Source organism: Echeneis naucrates, chromosome 8 (assembly GCF_900963305.1).
Source record: "Echeneis naucrates chromosome 8, fEcheNa1.1, whole genome shotgun sequence".
Lineage (NCBI taxonomy): Eukaryota > Metazoa > Chordata > Actinopteri > Carangiformes > Echeneidae > Echeneis > Echeneis naucrates.
In genome coordinates this window covers 19,889,097-19,911,378 of record NC_042518.1, presented here as the reverse complement: position 1 = coordinate 19,911,378, position 22,282 = coordinate 19,889,097, and the positions used below count along the sequence as shown (strand labels likewise).

At 41.1% G+C, this 22,282-nt stretch overlaps 1 protein-coding gene across 2 annotated transcripts; it reads right to left on the bottom strand.

Annotated features, from left to right (window-relative positions):
* Nucleotides 1–7,544: 7,544 nt before the first annotated feature.
* Nucleotides 7,545–10,200, bottom strand: LOC115047175 (ADP-ribosylation factor-like protein 4D). Of its 2 annotated transcripts, XM_029507958.1 has the most exons (4): nt 10,062–10,200; nt 9,760–9,916; nt 9,033–9,618; nt 7,545–8,541 (listed from the first exon to the last, which is right to left on the bottom strand). In XM_029507958.1, the coding sequence occupies exons 3-4, from the start codon at nt 9,474–9,476 to the stop codon at nt 8,377–8,379; spliced, it is 609 nt and encodes a 202-aa protein (XP_029363818.1). In that variant the 5' UTR covers nt 9,477–9,618; nt 9,760–9,916; nt 10,062–10,200; the 3' UTR covers nt 7,545–8,376. The 2 variants fall into 2 exon arrangements, with proteins under 2 accessions (XP_029363818.1, XP_029363819.1); XM_029507959.1 differs by lacking the exon at nt 9,760–9,916 and having other exon boundaries at nt 10,062–10,188.
* Between the last annotated feature and the right edge of the window lie 12,082 nt (nt 10,201–22,282).

The window sequence follows — 22,282 nt, the reverse complement described above, 5'->3', positions numbered from 1 at the left end:
AAAAGGCTATTATCTACAAAAGAGCAACAATTATCTTTGTTTTTGTTGGCTCCCATAGACCTCTAGGCGGCAGGCTTGTAACTGAGCAACTTGTGACCGCGCCCTCTTAGACATGAAACCTGCTTTAGTTGTATTTTAGTTTGAATTTCCACCACAATCACCTTCTTAGAATGACAAAATGAAACAAATCATGCGAAATTGTTGCTTGTGAACAGGACAAAGAATTGTTTTGACAGTAAAGTGGGCAGTGCTGCCCCTCACTGCCCCTCTATATCATGTTCTGTTAAATAATTAAGCCTATTTAAACTAACGAAGACTTCTACACAGCCAACAAAAAGAAGGCAGATGGTGACCCAGCACTGCCACCTCCAACGGAGGCAGAATTTATGAAGGCCAGTGGGTGAGTGAAACCCTGGAGGGAGCTCATCCTCTGAGCCCACCCCCCAAAACACAAGTGCCTTCACAAAATGTAATATGCCTAGGCCTATATATCTTTTTTCTTTTGTCCCAACAGATTCTGATGGTGCTATCTGCCTGGCAGAGCCTCCTCACGCCACAACATACCATGTAACTGTAAGTAGTATACTGAAACATATCACTCATCTACGATGAAGAGCTGCTGTCTTTACAGAGGGGGATCCAGAAAGACATATAGGGGTAACATCTTGATATGTTTCTGATACTTCTCTTCCCATTCACATTTCTCAACATTGTGTTAAGAAACACTCCCTGTCCTCATCCTGCAGGTGGTGACTCATCGCCATTTCATGTTCCTGTAACACCTGCTGGTCCCACATCTTCATGAATTCTGTACTACAGCTCAAATCCATGAACTTCATGCAGCAACATGTTCCTGCCTACAGCCCCCCCAATGCCTATCTCTCTCTCTCTCTCTCTCTCTCTCTCTCCCACTCTCAACCCAACCGGTCGAGGCAGATGACCGCCCCCCCCCGAGCCTGGTTCTGCCCGAAGTTTCTGCCTCTTAAAGGAAGTTTTTCCTTGTCACTCTCGCCAAGTGCTTGCTCATTGGGGGATCTGTTGGGTCTCTTGAAATAATTTTACCAAGAGTTTGGTCTAGACCTGCTCTATATGTTAAGTGCCTTGATGTAACTTTGTTATGATTTGGCCCTATACAAATAAATCTGATTTGATTTGATTTTGATTTGATTTAGCTGACACTGAGGTATTAACACATTCTCATCCTTTTTAACAGGGCATGGCTGGGCAGCAGCAGGAGGGTCCCTCAACTTCCACTGCACACATTGACACAGTAAGATGGATGTTCAGTAAACATCAGAGGTTCATTCTATGGAATTCATGTGCAACTGAATCATTTAATGTCCTCCTTCTGTATTCCCAGTTACCAGTAAAAGAGATTCACCTGGTTAAAAAAAATCCAAATACTGGAGCACAAGTTAGAAATGGGTGCATGGTCACAGGTCAATTACGTTAACTATTGGAACATTAACTGTATTATGTCTTTATTTGACTGCTGTGGTGGCAATGATGGTGACTTAATCTCTGAAGTGATTATGGCATTTTGTGTCTGACCACCCCCATACAGTTGCTTTACTCAAGTGCTCTGCATCTCCGACATTGTACAAAAAAAACCCTCCCATTTGCAAAGAAATGCAGCACAACACACAAGTTCCGCTGGGATATGAAAGCATGACTACAGTAGGTAATGTTGCAAATGTAAGGATGGATCAGGTTGTGTATGTAGATGGTGGAATGTGCCGTGAAATGGTACAAAAGATAACATCTAGACAATCGATTAGACTTGGTTTGCCTTAGCCCCTGATTTTAATGGGTGAGTTTGACAGATAAAATTAATTAATTAATGAAGCACTGCAACAGGAGCATGAAATAATTAAATAAATAATGAAATAATTATATATATTTTTACATCAAATTAACAATGAATTAATTAAATATTTATAATTAAACAATTATTTATATATTTCATTCTGTCCCTTTTGGTCTTCCATACATTTGCCTTTCCAGCACACTTCTGTCTTCGGCCAGGGCCTTTTCTTCCTCTGCGTGGCTTTGCCTTGAAGTTTTGAGAAAAAAGGAGTTTTGTGATTGAAACAGGAAAGGAGAATATCTGATTGAATTCCAGTCTAAAGATCTTAACTCTTCCAGTAATGGATCAGCGCCCTCAATCAAAGTGAAAATATTTGCACTTTATATAGACTTACTGACTTACGTCAGTGGAACATCAATCTGCATAATGGCATTTGGACTGACATAATCACAAGGGAAAAGCAGCAGGTGTTTTGAATTATTTATTTTCTCCAATAAGATACATCGATGATTTTGTCTCTGTTTGTCTTTATGCGTTGGCCCTGCGATGGACTGGCGACCTGTCCAGTGTGTACCCCGCCCCTTGCCCAGTGTGAGCTGGGATTGGCTCCAGCAGCCCTGCGACCCGGATACTCGGATAAAGCAGATGAAGATGAGTGAATGAGTGAGGATAGATTAATTTCATCTGGCTTCAATAGCTCATATGTGAATACTGACATACTTACGGATACTGTATGTAGCCCATACTTATCACTCTATGACTGCTGTATGTCAAATGACCAGCAAATGTCAGTACTAAAGAGCTGTTAAAAAAGCTGTTGAACAGGGATTCATCTCACCATCACTAGTAGTTTATGCAAAAGCAAGTCTTTCCCAGGAGATCAGGAGTAAACAGGCAGATGTACAGATGTCCAGAAGGCAAAACTCAGAAAAAAAGAACACAAAACAAGGTCTCACATGGGAAGTCACTCAGGAGAAATAGAGGTGATGGACTACTAAGGTGGATACAAGAATATTTGGCACAGAAGGAAAGAACAGTTGAGCTTATATACACCAGGGGGAGGGGGATAATGAGACACAGGTGGAGCAGATTGGGGCAGGGAAAGGCTTGACTGAAAGACAAGGTAAACCATGGATTTCAAGATGATGTATCAGAGACAAAAAAACTAAACTAACACCCTAAACACAGACACGACACACCAAAATGGTCCTAACGAGGGCAAGTGTTCAAAAACAAAATGACTGAGTGAAGGGCCTCATACAGAGGCTCAGAAATTCTCACAGGGGATAGTTGACAGATCCATTGTACCTGCTTACATGACAGATGGCAGCTCACTCGCTCTCCAATATGTGTGTGTGTGTGTGTGTGTGTTCTCAAAGGACTAGCAGTGGAAAAGGGTGTGCTGATCCAAGTATAGTGAACTCTGAACTATAGCTGGTAAATCCTCATTATTATTGATTATTACTATTATCTGAAATTATGTAAAAAATTATTATATATATATTATTATATTAGAATAGTTGTGTAGAGGCTTCACATGAGTAGAAATTGCTACCAAATTCTTTAAATTAAACCTCTGTTCATTTAGCTTGGCACAAGAAGTTGTCTGGCTCCACCTTACGTTTGCTGGCAGCCAGCAGGTGTAGTTTCTAATTTACAGCCAATATAATACACCCCTCAGGAGGTTCAGAATTCCATGAGACTGAAACAGACTGGATTTAGAAACACTGCGACCAAAATGAAGAGACAGAAAAAGAAAATTTGTAAAGGAGATAGCAAAAAAAGTGTGGAAAGCATCCAATGAATCATGGGTAAAACAGAGTAAAACACCGTCTTTTGTTGAATTTGAGGGAAAATTTCGTCACCAAACCTGTTAACATTGGAAATCAATCTCAATGAGTATTTTAAATGCAAGGTGGAAGTTATCAGTAATCATATGATGCCTTAAAAAGGAAACAGAAATGTATAGCAAACAATGTCAATTTAAGGTCATGCTGATGAAATCAAAAGGCTTGACATTCTGGATGGTAAACAACTACAGCTTTCAGTGTCCCCTTTTCCCCTAGAGGTCACAGGTAAACATTTTGGAAGGCATTGTTTGTAACAGAGCCAACAGTTTTTGGTTTATTTTGGCTTAAATACAGACTCCTGTCAGAGACACTGCTTGAGCTTCATGCTCTTAACCCACGTTCTCCTGCGGCTTCTGCACAGCCTCCAGTCAGAGCCCTCCAGTTTTTCCTGTAACTGCACCAACCACACCCACTGATTGCTACCAGCTGACTCATCCTACCACATACAGTACAGGCCAAAAGTTTTGACACAGGTTTGGACACAATAGTTTCCTATTCATTTGAATGAGAAGGTGTCTCCAAACTTTTTGCTGCTTTGCTCACTCCCCCTCTGGATTTATATCTAGGTAGGTTCCCTGTGTTTTCTGTCAGATTGTAGTTTGTGCTCTGGCCTGCTTGTATGCTGCCAGCCTTCATATAGTCCCCTTTGGGTTTTTTGACCTATGCTTGTAAATCTGATCTGTCTGTTGCCTGATGTTTTTGTGCCTCTGCCTGGTAGTTTGGGGTTTTTGGTTTTGATCTCTGGAGTGGACTGTATTTTGCTCTGCCCTTCTCTACAGTAATGATTACCGTTACCTTATTCCTGCCACTACCATGTGTTTCGGTGTTGTCAACACTTTTAGTATTCATACAGAATGGGCCAAGCAACAACAACTGTTTTAACATCTTGAACAGATTGTTGGCTACAAGGTGGGCAGTACAGTGGCGTAGTGGTTTTGCCCCACAATAAGAAGGTTGGTTCCTGGCCTGGGTCCTTTCTGTGCAGAGTAGGCATGTTGTCTGTGTGGGTTTCCTCACACCATCCAAAGACATGCATGTCTAGGTTAACTGGTGACTCTAAATTGTCTGTATTGAATGCAAGCCTGAATGTGTTGGCCCTGTGATGGACTGGCAACCTGTCTAGGGTGTACCCCATCTCTCACCCAGAAAAGCAGTAGAAGATGGATGGTTACAAGCATGCGTTCAATGCAGTGCTTCTGGATTTTAGTGCAGAATTTGATACCATAGACCAGCGGTCCCCGGGCCGTGGATCTTTTGAACCGGACCGCACAAAAAGATAAATAACTTACATTATTTATGTTTTATTTATTTGAATCTAGACTATGTTTTATTTTGAAAAATGACTGGATTCTCTCCGTTACATCTGTTTATGACTCACTCTTGATGCATGTCAAGACGCTTGTCTTGGTCACGTCATACGTTACTGCTAATATTAAACCCACAAGCTGGCGAAATGATTAAAAAAGGAACATTTCTTTGTGAGGGGGAAAAGGCCCAGTGAGGAGATGGAAGAAGAGCCTGCGACTTCCATGAAAAACAAAGCTGCATTTCGGTTCGGGGTTAAGGGGCAGAGAGGATGTTACTCATGTTATGTTGTTGGCGCGATGTTATGAGGACACTGCTAATGAAGTTGCATACGAGTGCACAGTGGATTCACATTTATTATGAAATTTAGAAAATAGCACAGTTTTTATCGTATAATTTTATTTTGCTGCATTAACCGCCATACCTTAAAGGCCGGTCTGTGGAAATATTATCTGACATTAAACCGGTCCGTGGCACAAAAAAGGTTGGGGACCACTGCCATAGACCATGACCTATTACCAAATTGCCTATATTTACAGCTAACAGTGTTCCAATGAGACAAGAAGAGCAGTTGACCACAGATTCACATTACCTTTGCCAAGAACCAATGCATTTAAAAGTACAAAGCTGCAGTACAATGTAGCAGGCCTTCACCTGAGCTTCTGTCAGTGGAAAGTAGTAGTTTTACAAACTTACTGAAAAAGATATTTTTGAAAGATGGCAATATTGTCTTATTTCTGGTTCCCTTTTAATTTTGTTTTAGTTTTTTCTGGTTGTTTTATAGGCCCAGGTACCGGTCTTGTGTATTTGAAAAATTTTGAAAACCAATTTATCAATTTCTTCCATATCACTGTTACTGCTTACTGTGATCTCTGTTGTTGTAAATTGATTGGAATTTGATGTTTGATTTGATGTAATTGTTTTTTTTTTTTGTCTTTTATGTGTCTACCTCATCTGAGTTTGGTTTTAATATGTATGAAACCTGAGTGTGTGTCTTATCTGGGGATCCAAGGAAGAACATGCATTATTCCTACAATGAAGTGATGACTAGCGAGGATGCAAATAAATAAATAAACTGCAAAAAATAAAAAAATAAAAAAATAAAAACTAAAAATAAAAATCTCATGAGTACCCCATGGTGTGTCAATTGCCAAACCCTCTTGACAGATCACTTTAGGGTCCAACTGTAACCAACTAAATAAGAGTTAAAACTGTGGAGAGAATGGTTCACTTTGGGGGAAAAAAATGATAGTTCACCAAATGGACAATGATATTAAAGAGCCAATATACTTGACAACATCAGCTTTTTAAAAGAATCTTCTAAAATATCTGAATTCTGCATCAGCATGTTGTCTCAACAAAAACCAAGATAAATACACTTTACACTTTTCTTTCTGCTTCAGTGCGGATTTCAAACATCTAAGAAACAAAATAAATATAAATAATAAATATTGTGATATATTGCATTAAGGATCACATTATGAAAGTATTTCTGTTAGTCCAGTTACCAAAACAAGGAACCTAATGCAGCAAAATTGCCTAAAGATACACATCCTCATCCAGGAAGTGTACAGTCATCGCCAGTTAGCCAGAAAGAGCAGATGCAGTCCTTCACCAGAAATACTAACAAACCAACATTTTGAAGGACAATCAAGATCTGGGCATCCAAGAGTTTCTTCGGGAAGAAATGACAACATCCTGAGCCATATGAGCAGGAAAAGCAGCCAAATGACATCATGCGAGCTTCAGCAGCAGTGGTCCAACCAAACTGGCACCCAGTGTTCTACCCTCTTAGATTATTGGTTAAGGCCCTGAAAGCTGTCAGGAAGCCCCTGATCATTGAGAGACAGAGGTTAGCCCCGTGTAGCTTGGTCCAAGCACACAAGAACTGGACAGCCGGGAATTAGAAGAGGATTCTGTGGTTGACTGAATCCAATTTCCACCATAATCATCCTTCTGGTAATATGAGGGTGCATAGAGGGCCAGGTGAAGCATTATCTCCAGCATGTACAGTTCCTACCATCAAGCACAGCAGAAACAGTATCATGGTTTAGAAATGTGTGAGTGCTCCTGGTGTTGGTCATCTGTCACTGTCTGTGATGGCACACTGAACTCTGCCAAGTATTGTGCCTTTCTTGAAGCCCACATGCTCCGCTCTGCATGTACACTGTTCTGTCTGCATCAAAACTGGATGTTTCTGCAAGATAATGCTCCTCCTCCATACATCCAGGGCAAATATAACCTGACTGCAGGAGAACAGTATCCAGGTCCTCGAGTGGCCAGCTCAAACCCTGGACATAAGCAGCATTGAAAATCTTTGGTGGATTATCAAAAGGTCTGTTTCAAAGCAGAAACCAAAGAATTTGGACAAAGCAAGAGTTCCTGAATGTGACAAGATTACCCCAAAAAAGAATTAAGTGGTAGAAGATGAATGCATGAATGAATACAGGCAGGTTTGCCAAAACAGTGGCAGAAACAAAAACAAAACAGTGTCATGGCTTAAGTTAGCCCATTCTCTGCTATCTTGAGTTAGTGTATGATAAATATGAAAGTTTCAATGAAGAAAACTCAGTACTGCCTAAAGTTGCGCAATAATTTATTCATTTGTCAACATATAACAAAATATTTACACAGTGTAAAAAAATACTTGTTTGAACAAATTAACCAATTCACCTAACCCTGAAATACACTCAAATGTGACAAGCTACTTCAGTGAAGAGAAAAAAAAACTGTGCAGAGACATCGCTCATTTCTTGCCTGACCGGATTCAGCAGTTGCACTATGTTAGTCTGCAGATGTCACTTTGGTGACATCTTAATGTCCCCAATGTGGCCCCAATGGTTAGGGTTACCAAGTACCAGACAGTTTATAATCCAGAATAATTACAAAAGTCTGCTTTTGATCAAAAAAGTGTTATTTTGGAGCAGATACTTGGAGCAGAATATCATGCAACATAAATGTGGTGAGAGAATGAGAAATAGGCTCAGGTCATGATCATCTGCAACAGGTCATTGTTGGCACAATAAATTTGCACAAACAATGGAACAAAATATTCTGTTGACTGTTGGTGTGGAGTGTTCATCATATATTGCACTGATTTTCCACATTGATTCATGCTGAAGCCCTCAGTCTATCTACAATGCTCCTTGAACATTAGAGATCATGCAAAGTAGGCGCCCTCCACGGCAAGTAGCTACCCCAAAGGAAGTAGTTATGTCAAAAGAGATGAACAGGTGTTAACGGGCACAGATGAAGAAGTAAAGTTTGAAATGGTAGGAAGTACTGCAAACTTTTCTGAGAAGACTGTCTGGCTTCTGCTGGTTTCACACATAGAAGTTAGACAAGTGTCACAGACTGTTAAGAGGGTCTTCATAAAAGCAAAGGTTCAGAAAGCAGTGCTGTGACACCCATTCATCATCTCTTCTCCTTGTTGTGCCGGAGAATCTTCTTCCTCTTCAAGATCATCTCATATAGTTTCTCCAAGCCAGGCTGCAGACCCTGACCATTGAATGCAGAGCAGCCCTGTGTGTGGTGCAGTGTGGATGAGCGCATCTCATGGAGGGCCAGGATCTTCTCTACCTGAAACACAGAGAGACAGATCATCTTAACATGAAAATCAAATTGTTGTTGCCTTCAAAGAAATGATCACTGAATATCTTTCATGTTGGAATGAGCTGACTCAAATTGGTTTAAATGATAGAAAATGACACACTCTACTGTTGTTGGTTCATGTGGAACAGCTTTAGTTCCTAGATGTGTGGTCAGAGATGTTTTTAAGAGCAAAAGAGCATAATGTTAAACAATTGTTGCTTTCTTGACATTGTGCAGCTCAGACAGCCTGAATGTTAAAGTCTGAGTTAAATGAAATCTCAGAGTACTGATGTCAAGTCTTTTGAACAAGACATTTTTATTGATACCAAAATAACAACAATGCTACCCAGTCTGATGTAAAACTAACTGCTTTCAAATGTTTAATTGAAAACCAAAATGTACTTTCTTCACATTACCATTAAATAAACTGCAATGTACTGTGCTCAAAAATGCCAGACTATTCATGTTATAATAATTACCTCTGGGGCTGCCATGGCTCCACCCAGGTCCTGTTTGTTAGCCAGAATCAGTATGGGCACCCCATGGTTCTCTGCGGAGCAAGTTATTTTGTGGAGCTCCAATTTAGCCTCCTCCATGCGCTCAGTCTCAGCTGCGTCCACCACAAACACCAGCCCATCTGTCTTCCTGGTGTATGACTTCCATAGGGGCCTCACTTTCTCCTGGCCACCAACATCCCACACCTGGAACATGGTGGTGTTTGTTTTGATGTTCCCCATAGGTAGTTTAATCCACTCCATGTTAAATCCCTTGGTAGGAACTGTCTCAACAAACTCCTGCAGCTTGAGTCTGTAGAGGAGAGAGGTTTTCCCTGCAGAATCTAAACCAATTACTACTACATGCAATGACTGAAAGCTGGGGAATAAAGGAGCGTTGGGGGCAACATCTGTCAACTGATTTCCCATGTTTCCTCTCGGTGAGGCAGACCTCTGCAGGCCAAATAACTGGCTTAGAAGGTGGGAGGAGAGGCTCTTCTTTGGGCCCTTCTTCAAAGGCTTGTATGGGAGGATAGTGGGAGACACCCAGCCAACAGCAGTCACTGAAGACCTTAATATAAAAAGTAAGACAAAGAGCCATCAGCCATCACTGAGCTCCAGTCTACTTAACCATGCAAAGAAATGGAGCTATGTTTAAACTGGCACTTGATTATTTTATCATTCAAAATGTTGAAAATGAGAAATCACATACTTTGGTGGCTATGGCTAAAATAGCCTCAATGCATTAAGAGTCAGACATCTAGAGGCTGGCAGTTTAGCTCCGGCCCTAATCCTTGACCCCACACTGAACCATGAACCGCTGCAGGACAGTACAGTTCTGTCTGAATCTGGCTGCGTCCTTCACACACCTGGACAACCCGGGAAATCCAGCACGATTAGACACATGTAAGAGGTTAAAAGGAGCGGAACAGATCACAGGTCTACTTTCCTTAGAGGAATCTACAATTCCTCCAAGCCAAACAAAGCCAAAGTTATCCGCACAGTTTATCTCACCTTTACATCAGTCCGCGTTATTGGCGTACGAAAAAGTTGAAGACCATGTCCGTGTTTTCCGTCAAAAACACTAATGCTGGTGGACCGGTTTCGGAGACTTTCCGCGTTGCGTCGGGCTCCAGGTTTCAGGACTGGAGCGACGCAGGAACAACCCCCACTGCTGACGTCACCATCAAACGTGTCAAATGAAGCTCTTCAATTTCCTTCAGACTTTCAGATTACACACACCAATGCCACTGTAAATGACGGGGCTTGTAGGGGCTCTGTGTATTTTTCTATATCACATTTGATGTCACTGATTGAATCAGTAAGAAGCAGCTGCTTGGAGCTGATTGCCACTGTGGTACAAATTGTTACCATTCCCAAAGAGGTAAATAAAAACAGGGTTACAGGGAAACTTTATGAATAATTGCTACTACTACTCATACACATAAATAAAATCTCATTGATTCAAGACCGACATATTTGGATTTTTTTCCCATTAGCCTATTACCCTTTGCAGCATTACATTGATATTACATTGAGCTAGCCTGCCATAGATTCATGCCTATAATGGCATTGTAATCTATGCTTGCAACACAGATGTTGGTTAGTTGTATGGATCCATTGCTTAGCCTGTTGCTCTTTTTGTGTCTAACTTGTGTCAAAATTGTGAGAGAGAAATAGAGAAGCTCTTGAGAAAAAAAGAAAGTCCACTGTCATCATGGGAGTCACCCGTGATACAATCAACCATCTGTAGTGATTTCCGTGATAATGGCCTATAGAGTTTTACTTTCCCTGATACCCAATACTTATTGTAATAATGATGTGGGTGTGTGCAAATGTGTCTGTGAGGAGTGTTGTGTGTTTGCATCTTAAACACATTGATTATGTCTAGAGCCAGGATGACTGCTGAAAAGCGTGGTGGATAGCTCTTGAAACATAAAAATAAATACAACAGGCACCTGATTAAACTTGGATACAAAATGTAAGAGCTAAGAGCTAAGATCTAAGAGAAGTATGGAGACTGATCCATTGTCTGAATCCATTAGAATATCATTGGAGACTATAACCAGCACTGAAACTCTTCAAACAACCGTTCCCATCCAAGTGGTTGTGTAATTGGCTTGCTACGGCTTTCTCAATGATTTTAGAGATAAATGGAAGGTTCGATATGGGTCTATAGTTTGCCAAAACTTCTGGATCAAGATTTGGCTTTTTAAGCTGAGGTTTGATGACTGTGGTCTTAAGAGTCTGAGATACATAACCCAAAGATACGACTGCTACTTTTCCACTTTGTGCCTTGTGGCATATAAGGCCTTCACAGAGCGCTTCCAGCTGCTGCAGTCCTCACTTAGGACCATGAATTCCATCCTGCTTCTTTTCTTTCTTTCTTTCTCAATAGTACGCCTCCAGGTGGTCTTTGGTCTTCCCTTTCTTCTTTTTCCTTCTGGTGTCCATGTCATTGCTATGTTACAGTCGCTGTTGTGGTCCTGCCGTAGTATGTGTCCAATTATCTTCCATCTTCGTCACTTCACTTCGTCGCTCAGTGGCTTCATATCGGCTATTTCTAGCAGCTTTTCAGTGCTGACGTGATCTTGCCACCATATATAGAATATTCTTCGTAGGCATCTGTTCTGGAATACATTAACTGCCTTGTTGTCTCCTTTGTTCATCTTCCATGTTTCGCATCCATACAACAATACTGGCACTACTTGCTTGCCACTCATTAACTTGTTCGATGATGTTTCACAATATGAAAACTTGCTCTACCTGTCCTGCAACCCGCTTGCTCTTTTCTCAGCCTGCAGTCGATTTCACTTCTTATTCGTTCTACAATGATCTTTCCAAGTATCTTTCCTACTATAGACAGTAGGGTTATGCCTCTCGAGTTCTTGCATTCCTTGAGGTTTCTTTGCTAGCTTTATGATAAGCCCTTTCTTCCAGTTTGAATGGATTTTTTTTTCCATATTTTGCCCAACAGTTGATGTACCTTTATTGCTGAAAAGTCTAAATCAGCTTTCAATACTTCAGCTGTGATGGAGTCGATTCCTAGTGGTTTGCCATTCTGTAGTCTTTGTATTGCATCTTTAACTTCACCTAGTGTTGGTTTGTTTATTGTGATCTCTTTGGTTCTGTTGCTGCATTTGCATTTGTCCTCTTCAATTATTGGGTTTTCTGGTGATACTCTATTTAATACTTCCTTGAAGTGTTCTGTCCATTGCATCTCTTCCATTAATGAGCTTTCTATCCTTGTCCAGTACTGCTGTACTCTGTCTGGATCTGTCATTGCACAGTATATTTGTGAGTCCATAAAGTGTCTTCATGTGTTGCTTTCTTGCAGCATCTTCTGCTTCACTTGCAATGTTCTCCATCCATTACCTTTTGTCTGCTTTTATACTTCTCTTCACCTCTTTGTTCTTCTCTGCGTACTTCTCTTTCAGCAGCTTCTTGATTCTTTCAGAATGTGTGGCCAGGATCTTTTTATTTATTCCTTCTCTTTGTTCTACGTGGTTCCATGATTCTTCACTGATCCATGGCTTCTTCTTTTTCCGTGGTCTCCCCAAGACTTCCTCAGCTAATTCTATGTAAGCCTTCTCCATTACTTGGAAGTTGCACTCTACTTCTTCATCCTCTGCTCCTACTTGCTCTTCCTCTTCCAGTACCTGGTACCTGTTTCTTAGGCTGATGGCAAAGGCCTTTGAGATGCTTTCATTTTTTAGCTTTGATGTATCATACTTGACTCTGGTGGTGCCTTTCGTTTCCTTCTGTTTTTTCTTCAGTCTCAGTTTAATTGTTGTGCATACGAGATAGTGGTCACTTCCTATGTCTGCAGACCTGTATACTCTTCCTGTATCTTTCACTGAATTCCTAAACCCAAAGATGAGGTCAAATTAATCAGATCTAGAATGAACGGCTCAATCAAGTAAAAAATCTCTTTAAAGAAGCTAGTTGGTATTGGGTCTAACAGACAGGTTGATGATCTGGATGATGAAACTATAGAAGCTCGCTCTGAGAGATTCAGAGGTGAGAATAACTCCAGATGTAAAAGAGGGGTTGAAGTTGATTCAGGAGTTTCTGTATTCAGTAGAAGATTATTGTCTAATGTAGGTAAGAGCTGATGAATTCTTTCTCTGATTGTGAGAATTTTATCTGTAAAAAGTTAATAAAATCATCACTGCTTAGAGCTAAGGGGATCACTGGTTCAACTGAGCTATGGCTCTCTGTCAGCCTGGCTACAGTGCTGAAGAGAAACCTAGGGTTGTTCTTGTTTTCTTCTATGAGTGCTGAGTAATATGAACTTCTAGGAGTGCAGAGAGCTCTTTTACATGTTTTTAAGCTATCTTTCCAGGCTCTGTGAGACTCTTCCAACTTAATGGAACGCCACTTTCTTTCTAATTTCCTTTACATCTGCTTTAAGGCATGAATTTGGCAATGATACCACAGAGCCAGCCTCCTCTCTTTGGTTACTTTCTTTTTGCGAGAATATTGACACAGTTTACCAAAAAGCTTCACTGTGAAGAGACTCACAAGAAATACTAGAAGCATAAAATATTTGCTTTTCAATTAGAAAATGATTCATTATAAATTAGGAGGCATTCAAAATCTCTAATTGCTTGTGATATGAAAATCATGAAAAGGGTAGAGACAAAATGTTAATGCTTTAATTAAAAACACAATAATGTCAGTTTGTCAGTCTGAAGATATTAAATATTATTTTCAAAACATGGAGACTGCTGTGAAGTTACATAATCTGCTGAAAAAAACTTTAGTTTCTGGGAAACGGTAACTATCCCACAGTCTTTCTATAAGATAATATTTCCTGGTGGGATCTTGTGTTATGTCATATTGCTTGTTTTTTTTTCTCAGAGTTCAGTTGAGCCATAGTGGGTTAATACTGCTTTGGCAACAGCAGTTCATAGTTATTCTCTACTTCTCTGCCAATTTCAATACAAAAAATATACATGCAAAGACGAAACACTTAACACATCTGCTTTCCTCTCAGTGGAAAAGTCAGTATTTGATTTTTCAAGTGGGTGTTTCAAAATCCTGAGTGAGCGGGTGTTAAAACCTGACTATGATTATGTTCACTCTGAGTTGGCTATTTGAAGCAGCTTAACTATTAGACTATGCTTAAGTACAGCAGGCTTTACAACAGGTAGTAACCCATTAGCATTCACAATGGTGATGGAGGTAGTTATTATTATTATTATTATTATTATTAATAATGCATTTTATTTATAAGGCACTTTATATTTTACAAGAAAACCTCAAAGTGCTACACAATCAATAAAAATTAGTTCAAAACTATTAAAAATAGAAAAAAAAGTCACACAGGAAACAATTTACAGATTAAAAGATTATATACCCTTTTATACCCTTTTTAAAACAGTTTATCGACTGTGGAGCCCTCAGATGTTCTGGGAGGCTGTTCCACAGTCACGGAGCAGAGGAACAGAAAGCTTAGTCTCCAAGAGTGTGAGACTTGGTCCTTGGAGGAAGAAATCTGTAGCTGTTGGTGGAGCGGAGTGAGTGTGCTGAGGTCTGGGAGGTGAGAAGTTCTTTAAGGTACTAGGGAGCATGGCCATGCATGCACTGGAATATTAGGAGGGAGATTTTATATTTGAACAAGGTGGAAATGGGAAGCCAGTGCAGTGAGTGAAGGATGGGTGTGATGTGTTCATATTTACGTACTCTCAGCAGGATCGGAGTCTGGCTATGTTCCTGAGATGATGAAATTATACTTTGCAGAGGTGATTGATGTGGGCCTCAAAGGTTAGGTGCGGGTCAAACCTGATGCCGAGGTTGGTGACTGTTGATGACAGTGGGATGTCCTTGCCAGAAAAAGAAATGCAAGTTATGGCAGAGTTCCATATCTGATAAGGGGAACCAATGAGGATGGCTTCAGTTATAGAACTGTTTAGCTGGAGAAAGTTATGCTTCATTCACGCCTTTATCTCCTCCGGGCATGCGGTGAGTATGGAGTGAGGTGGTGCTGCTGATGGTGATGAGTTTGTGTGTGTCCTTATGTATAACTGCATGTGGTAGCAGTGACAAACTATCCTTAAGCGACTTTGCCTAGGGGAAGCATGTACAGCAAGTCTCAAAAGGGTTAACAGAAGGAGTAAATCCGAGCACTGGCTGTGTCACAATTATAGCCACAATAATAACCATAACCCTAACAATGACAGTTTAACATATAACAGAATTTATTCACAGCAATAATTATTCAAATTAACATCACTCTGGATAAATGGCTGTTATAGTCTGATTATTCAATAACATCAGCTACTAAACTACCATGGGGAACACACATATAACAAAGATGGGTTAGTAATATGGATAGCCTTAGCGATGGTGATTGCTATATCAGTAACAATAGTAACATCATATGCAGCAACACAAATAAATAGTGATAGCAATGATCATCACAATAGCACACACTAGTCTATCTGTGGGTCTTGTGTGTGTGTGTAGGAGGAGAGAGAAGGAATGTGTGTGTGTGTGTGTGTGTGTGTGTGTGAGCAGTAAAGATGGCCGCAGAGTCACGTGGGTGACGTCTGCAATGGCCAAGATGGCGACGGAGTGACGTCGGCTACGCACTTCTCAACCAAGATGTCGGCTGGTTGCTGTGTGTGAATGTGTGTGAGGGGAAGAATAGGAAGGAGAAAGAGATCATGGACGACGTCACCACAGTTGATCACTACACTACACAATAGCCGAGTCGGCGAACAGAATTCACAGGTCGGGTATTGGTCCCTTAACTAGCGATACTGCGCAGTCACCGACCACGTGACGGCCAACATGAAATCTGTAGCACCAATCACTTTGGCAATTTATGGAATTTAAGGGAAGGAAACTAAAAAAAGCAAACAAACTGAATCCCAAATAAACAAAGAGACGGTCAAACAAAATACAATGCACGCTATGCTAATTGTCTCTGCCCAGACGAGCCTCTTACTTTGGTTGCTCCGCTCCTCCAGGGCGAGGAAGTTAAAGAGAGAGCTGCTCCAAGTGTGCACCACATGTTGTTCAGCCCAGTCGAGGACTGTGTTATCCTCAGATAACGGCGGCGTGACAAATCCCTCGGCCGCAGCTGTTAAGATCACAGAAGACAATTGTTCTTTGTTAGCTTCTGGTAACAAAGTTGGTGTGCTGGTCTCCTCAGCATGTGGATCAGCTGATTGCGCGGCAGCCCGCACTGAGTTTGAGGAGGAAAAAAAAACAAAAAGAGAAAACAGCAGTCTGCGCTCGTCCTGCGAGTTGAAGACTGTGACCCAGGACTTTGTGGTGGTAGGATCCAAGTTGCTTGGTGTTGCTCCCTTCAGCAATTGGGTTGAGATGAAAGCTGGGACAGCTCTCTACTCCAACTGGGGCATGGGAAAAAGCGAAGATGGAGTGTCACTGAGTGTTTTTATCACCTGTTTGACGTCACCTGGGACCCATGCTGAGGGCGCTGGCATCCAGCCAATGTCCTCCTGTTAAAAATCAGAATCACACCCTAGGGGGGCTTCCAGGAAAGTTGAAGCTGTGGTGTTTGCAGTTTGGATTATTTCCCAGGTTGATATGGCCACTGTCAGTATTTGAGATTCCAATATCTGCTGCAGAGAAAATGGAAAGACTAGTAAGCTTTTACATTAGGAAGTGGCTTAGTGTTCTGAGATGTTTAAGCACTGTGGCACTGTATGGGAAAGGCATACTTCAGCTCCCAGTATCTAGTCTAGTGGAAGAGTTTAAATGTACTAAGGTTAGGAGAGAGCTCCTGGTATCTGGCCGTGCAAAGGTTGTGGCTCAGGCTAAGCAGGGACAGTGGTTGAACTGGGAAGGTGTAGAGAAGAAAAAGCTTAGTTGGAAAGAGCTGTGGAGTATGGAGGAATGTAATTTTAGATTTTTGATAGGGGTAGCATATGATGTATAACCAACTCCCCAGAACCTAAAAGTCTGGGTGAATGGAGACCCGCTATGTTCATTGTGTTCAGGTACTGCAACTCTGAAGCACATCTTGTCAGCTTGTAAGGTTAGTCTGTCACAACAAGTTTCTTGTGTTTACTTCAAATTGTATAGGACAGCATGGCAACATAATAGTAGCAGTGTAGTACTGTCGCCTCACAGCAAGCAGGTCTTGGGATCAAATCCTGGGCTTGGGGCCTTTCTGTGTGGAGCAGGTCTAGATCTGCTCTATGTGTAAAGTGCCTCAATGTAACTCTGTTATGATTTGGCGCTCTATCAATTGATTTGATTTGATTTGCCTTGTGCTTGTGTGGGTTTCCTTTGGATACTTCTCCCAAAGTCCAAAGACATCATGTTTGGGTTGATTGGTGACTTTAAATTGTCTGTAGGCTTGAGTGTAAGTGGTTGTTATTTCTGTCTCTCTCTGTGTGTTGGCCCTGCTATGGTGACTGGTGACTTGTCTGCCCTCAGCTGACTCATACCCCCCTGAATGAACTTTGGTACCAACTTTTTGCTTGACTATTAATGTGCAACTTTTCACTGAGCTCTGCTTGAGCTCTATGACCAAAATATTATTTTTCAAATAAACATATTCCTTACAATATGCAGGAATATGCTAGACTGAAATTCTCTGTTCAGAGTTCATGATAAACTTAGGTTTCATTTGATATGAGGAAGGAAAATTATACAGGAAATCCTCCAGGAAACAGAAGCACACACTCACATTTCTGTCTAGGACAACCTACCGTATCTTTCCCAAGGCCCATGTAGTATGATACCTGGAAACTTCACCACACAAGGTCAGAGATAGGAGTGAGGAAAGAAACACTATAGGCTCTTGTCCACGGCACAAGACAGGTAAGGAAACATTATTATTAAACTGAATATGTGTTATATATTCTTTATTCAAAGATGAAGAATAATGCTTGATTATATGTGAAAAAATTATAACGGGACTTAGGAAAAGTATAAAGGAATTTACAAATTCATGAACAATGAAGATGATCAAGCAAAGCATGTAGACGTGCAGATTTAGATACTAGTGTTTCAGGACAAAATTGTATTGTAATTTTAACACCACACAAATTACGTTGAGCTTCGAGTTCTAAATATTAAACAGCAATTTAACACTACAATCATTGGGTTGCACACATGTTCAAATCAGAACACAGAGCAACAGAATCTTCTAAAGCCAACCTGAATTACTGGCTTGTGCTGCAAATGTATGTTCTTTGTGTTAATTGAGTGCTCAGAGCATTGTGAGTACTTATTTGGATAGTAAAACATTTCTTGTTCTTTAGTCTCAGTGCTTACTTAAAATTTGTTTTAAATTATATAAGTGACATTATGTGAAGTACCAAGTCCCTGTTTTAATTTGTTTGAAAAAGCAAGACTTTGTATGATGCTTGATGTCTATATATTGTGTCAGGTTTCCAGAAAACCTTCCAGTTGTAATCATGATTGAGCTTGTGATTCAGACACAGACATAGACAGTAATTACAGTAAAGTTAATATCAAATATAAGTTACATGAGAGGGAAGGCTTTTGGGATGCAAGGCAACCTGGACAGGACACTGGCGCTGGAGTGATCTGGAAGGAATGAATGAAATGGCCTGCTGCAGTGGCAAAAAAAGAGTGGGAGATATTTATCAGTTTTGCAGCTGATGCTGCTGTATCTTCTTCCTGATGACAGAAGGGAGAAGATGTGGTGGAATGGGTCTATGATGATGGAGGTGGCTCTACTGATGCAGCGCTGCTGGTATAGCTCCATCAGGCAGGGGAGTGGGGCACCAATGATTTTGCTGGCTGTCTTGAGCAGTCTGTTAAGCCACTTTTTGTCCTTTGCGCTGCAGCACCCAAACCAGGTGGTGAAGCCATAGGTCAGTATGCTTTCGATGGTGTCCCTGTAGAAGGTGTGTGGTGAGGAGGCCTGTTTTCCTGAGTTTGTGGAGGGAGTGGAAGCACTGCTGAGCTTTTTTGAGGACTGTCGAGGTGTTAGTGGTTGCAGTGAGGTCATCATCTATGTGATAAATTTTTTATTTTATTTTATTTGCAGAAGGACACCAACATAGTTGCAACACAACAGCGCATACAATCTTCAACTGGTTTATATCAACAACCATTGGCTATTGCATTCAATCAGAGCAGTGACCTCACCTTTCAGCTGGTACTCTTCCAACCCAAAACCCTTACCCCTGCCAATGCCCCAAGGGCAACAATAATTATAGACAATTACAGGGAAAAAACATGAAATAAAACAAACTCTCAAAAGAGTGTTATGACTTTCTCAGCTGCCAATTCCAGATTCTATATAGAATCTATCTTTGCCATGTGGGCATAAGCACTAGAGATTTCTAATGACAGGACTTCATAAAATGACGAAACATTTTATGACTCCTCAATGTTGAAGATAAAATCTTTTTTGGTTTTCTGGCAAAGAAGTTAACCACCTTTGTGTTTGACAATGGGTACATGGATACATAGGTTCAAAAGGGTGGAGGTACAGGGGTGCCAGGGTGTCTCGAGCACACCATCATGATCACCATGATCACTGAAGATGCAGAAAGGAACCATGGAAACCTAGATGTCCTGTGGTTGGACCTCACAAATGCCTATGGGGCGATACTGTGCAAGCTGGTGGAGTTCATACTAAAGACCTGTCCTTGAACAGTTTTAGAAGCTTCTGCAGGGCTATTTTGAAACTTCAACATTGACTGGCAGGAACTGGAGGTAGATATCATCACTATTGAGAGCTTGGAAGTAGTACAGGGTGGATCTCAATGATAAGCAGAGTGTGAGGGAGATGCTTATCTAAACTGAATCCATGGATGATGTCTCTGGAGAGAATCACCTTAATTGGTATGTATAAGTACGGGGTGTTGCCCAGACTACTCTGGCCTCTGTTCATCTATGAGGTACCTGCCTCTTCCTTGAGAAGATGATTAACACCGACCTAATGAGATGGCTAGGTGTCCCAAGAAACCTTTACTCCATTGGGCTGTACGGCACGGTATTCAAACTGCAGCTACATCGTGAGGAGTAGACGTCATCAAAGACACCCCAGTCTATGATGAAGCAAAGAGGAGAGGGTATGACAAGCACATTGAGGTCAGGACAGATGGGAAATTCTAATGGGGTCATGACAAAATACTGATGCAATTGGCAGATGGTGTGGAACAGGCACAGAAAAAACAGAAACAACATGATGAACTCCTCTTTGTCCAGTTTGTCAGGTCAAGCAACAGAGGGACAAAGGGATCCTGGCCTCAGCAAACAACTGCGAGATGTGAGCAGACTTGGAAGAATTGGCTCAAATTCCCAAAGAAAATAGCCCAGACCAGCCTCAGACCAGGTGTTGTTTTCTGGTCTAAAGGTAACAAACAGGTAGTACCCATGGAGCTAACAGTAACCTGGGAAGAGAACGGAGGAGTCACAAGCTAAAGAAATATCAAGCCCTTATCTTCATGAGCCAGCAAAAATGGACCAAAGCCTGGAACCTACCTGTGGAAGTTTGGGTTTTGCTGGGCAGTCACTCTGGAAAACCCTTGGACTTCTGGGGATTAAAGGGGTGACAAGAAAGGAACTGATAGACAATGTCATCGAACAGGCTGAAACAGTATCCTGGTAGACAGTGGGAGGTGTGGTGGCACAACCTACCAGCTGAAGAGTCGGCTAAGAGATAGGTGGCAGTCAGCAGGGCCAGATCCAGGACACTGGAGCTGCTGTCGAGCCTTACCAGTGAAGGGTGTGAAGGCCTCCTGTAGCCACTCAACTCTCTTGCCCATGGGGCAAAGTACACCAGGTGGTGCCTCGAGGGAAGGAGGAAAGGAGAGACAGCAATGTTGGTGGCCCAGGGATGGCACAGGGAGAAGTACCTCTAAAGGTAGACCAGGTGCGATGACCCATCATATTTTGCATATGTATAACTTAATCTTAAGCCTCCCGCAATGCAATTAAGTAGTAACTTTACTAGACCTTCCTTCCACTTGCACACCAAACAGGTGTGTGTTGTTTAATCCACACCTTCACCTGTATGTTCTTTTTTGCAGTGAAGTATATTTTCTTACTGTGCAAGTACAAAGTTTTTGTGCATTGTCAGATCATCCCACTGTGAAGGTTGACTTAATATTGTCCCAACTTGCTCTACAGCAGGATGTCTGCTATGCACTGGGAGGCCAGGCGGCGTCAGAGTTTTGTAGATCGCAGGATGGCCCAAAACAAAGTTCAGGTAAACAATATTTAGAAGCTGTTTCTCACCAGGAAGGGTCCTGTGTGCTGTGATGCACTGTCCTGCAGAACACATTTCATTCTGGTCCAACAGATTTTAGGACTATGCCAGTTTTTCGGAGCTATCCACATAGGCATCGTTATTGGTAATCATTTCATATTGTAATCATATTGCCAAAATGTTTGCAGTTTGTATGATTGATTCTGGAATTTGTCTGGCCACATCATCAGTGATGTACAAGTGATATAGTAATCTCAGAGTGCAGTGCAGTGATAATCTAATGCTATACCACAGATTGTTTTGTTGTCTGACTGTGGTTCTCGCCCAACATCATTCTCAATGGTTTTAAGAGATTTGACCTCAATGATAAATCAATTTTTTTTTACATGTTGTTTTCACTACAGCTCCTACCCATTAAGTCCATTGGTGTGATCCTCCTCAGGAATGTGATCTGAAAAAGAAACACTCAAATCATTCAAATGCAGGACAGATTATACTTAATTTACTGATTGTGTTGGATCAATGATATGACAACACTTTCAAAGGTTTTTTTTGTTTTTGTTTTTTTTTTATATAAACTATAGTGGCACAAATTATTTTAAGACATGTATTCCAGTTAGATTCATGTGGGACTTAATCTGGTCTACTTAATTATTGAACAACAGCTGAGCTGATTGGAAAACAAGCAGCGACATGTGATACCCCAGCATGGGGTCAAACCTGTTGCAGGTTAGAACTTGACACTAAAGCTTTTTGGTCAGGTATTTTCGAGTAGTGTGACAAGATTCTGTTATCATTTTTGTCAGTGGAAAGAGAGCTAAAGCTCATATATTCTATTTGCACTGAGAGAGAAAAATAAAGTTAATGGTTCTCATTTTGTTTGGCATCTGTTGTGTCTGAGGTTTTATTTGACTTTCTTTTATTTGAGCCAGTCTTACATAAAGAAACATTTAATGTCAAAGTGAAAACAAATTTCCACAAAGTAAGATAAAGCACAAAATTGTAACAAAATAACTTAAAAACGATTTACATACACAGCTGGTCTCGCAGGTCTAAATAAAAA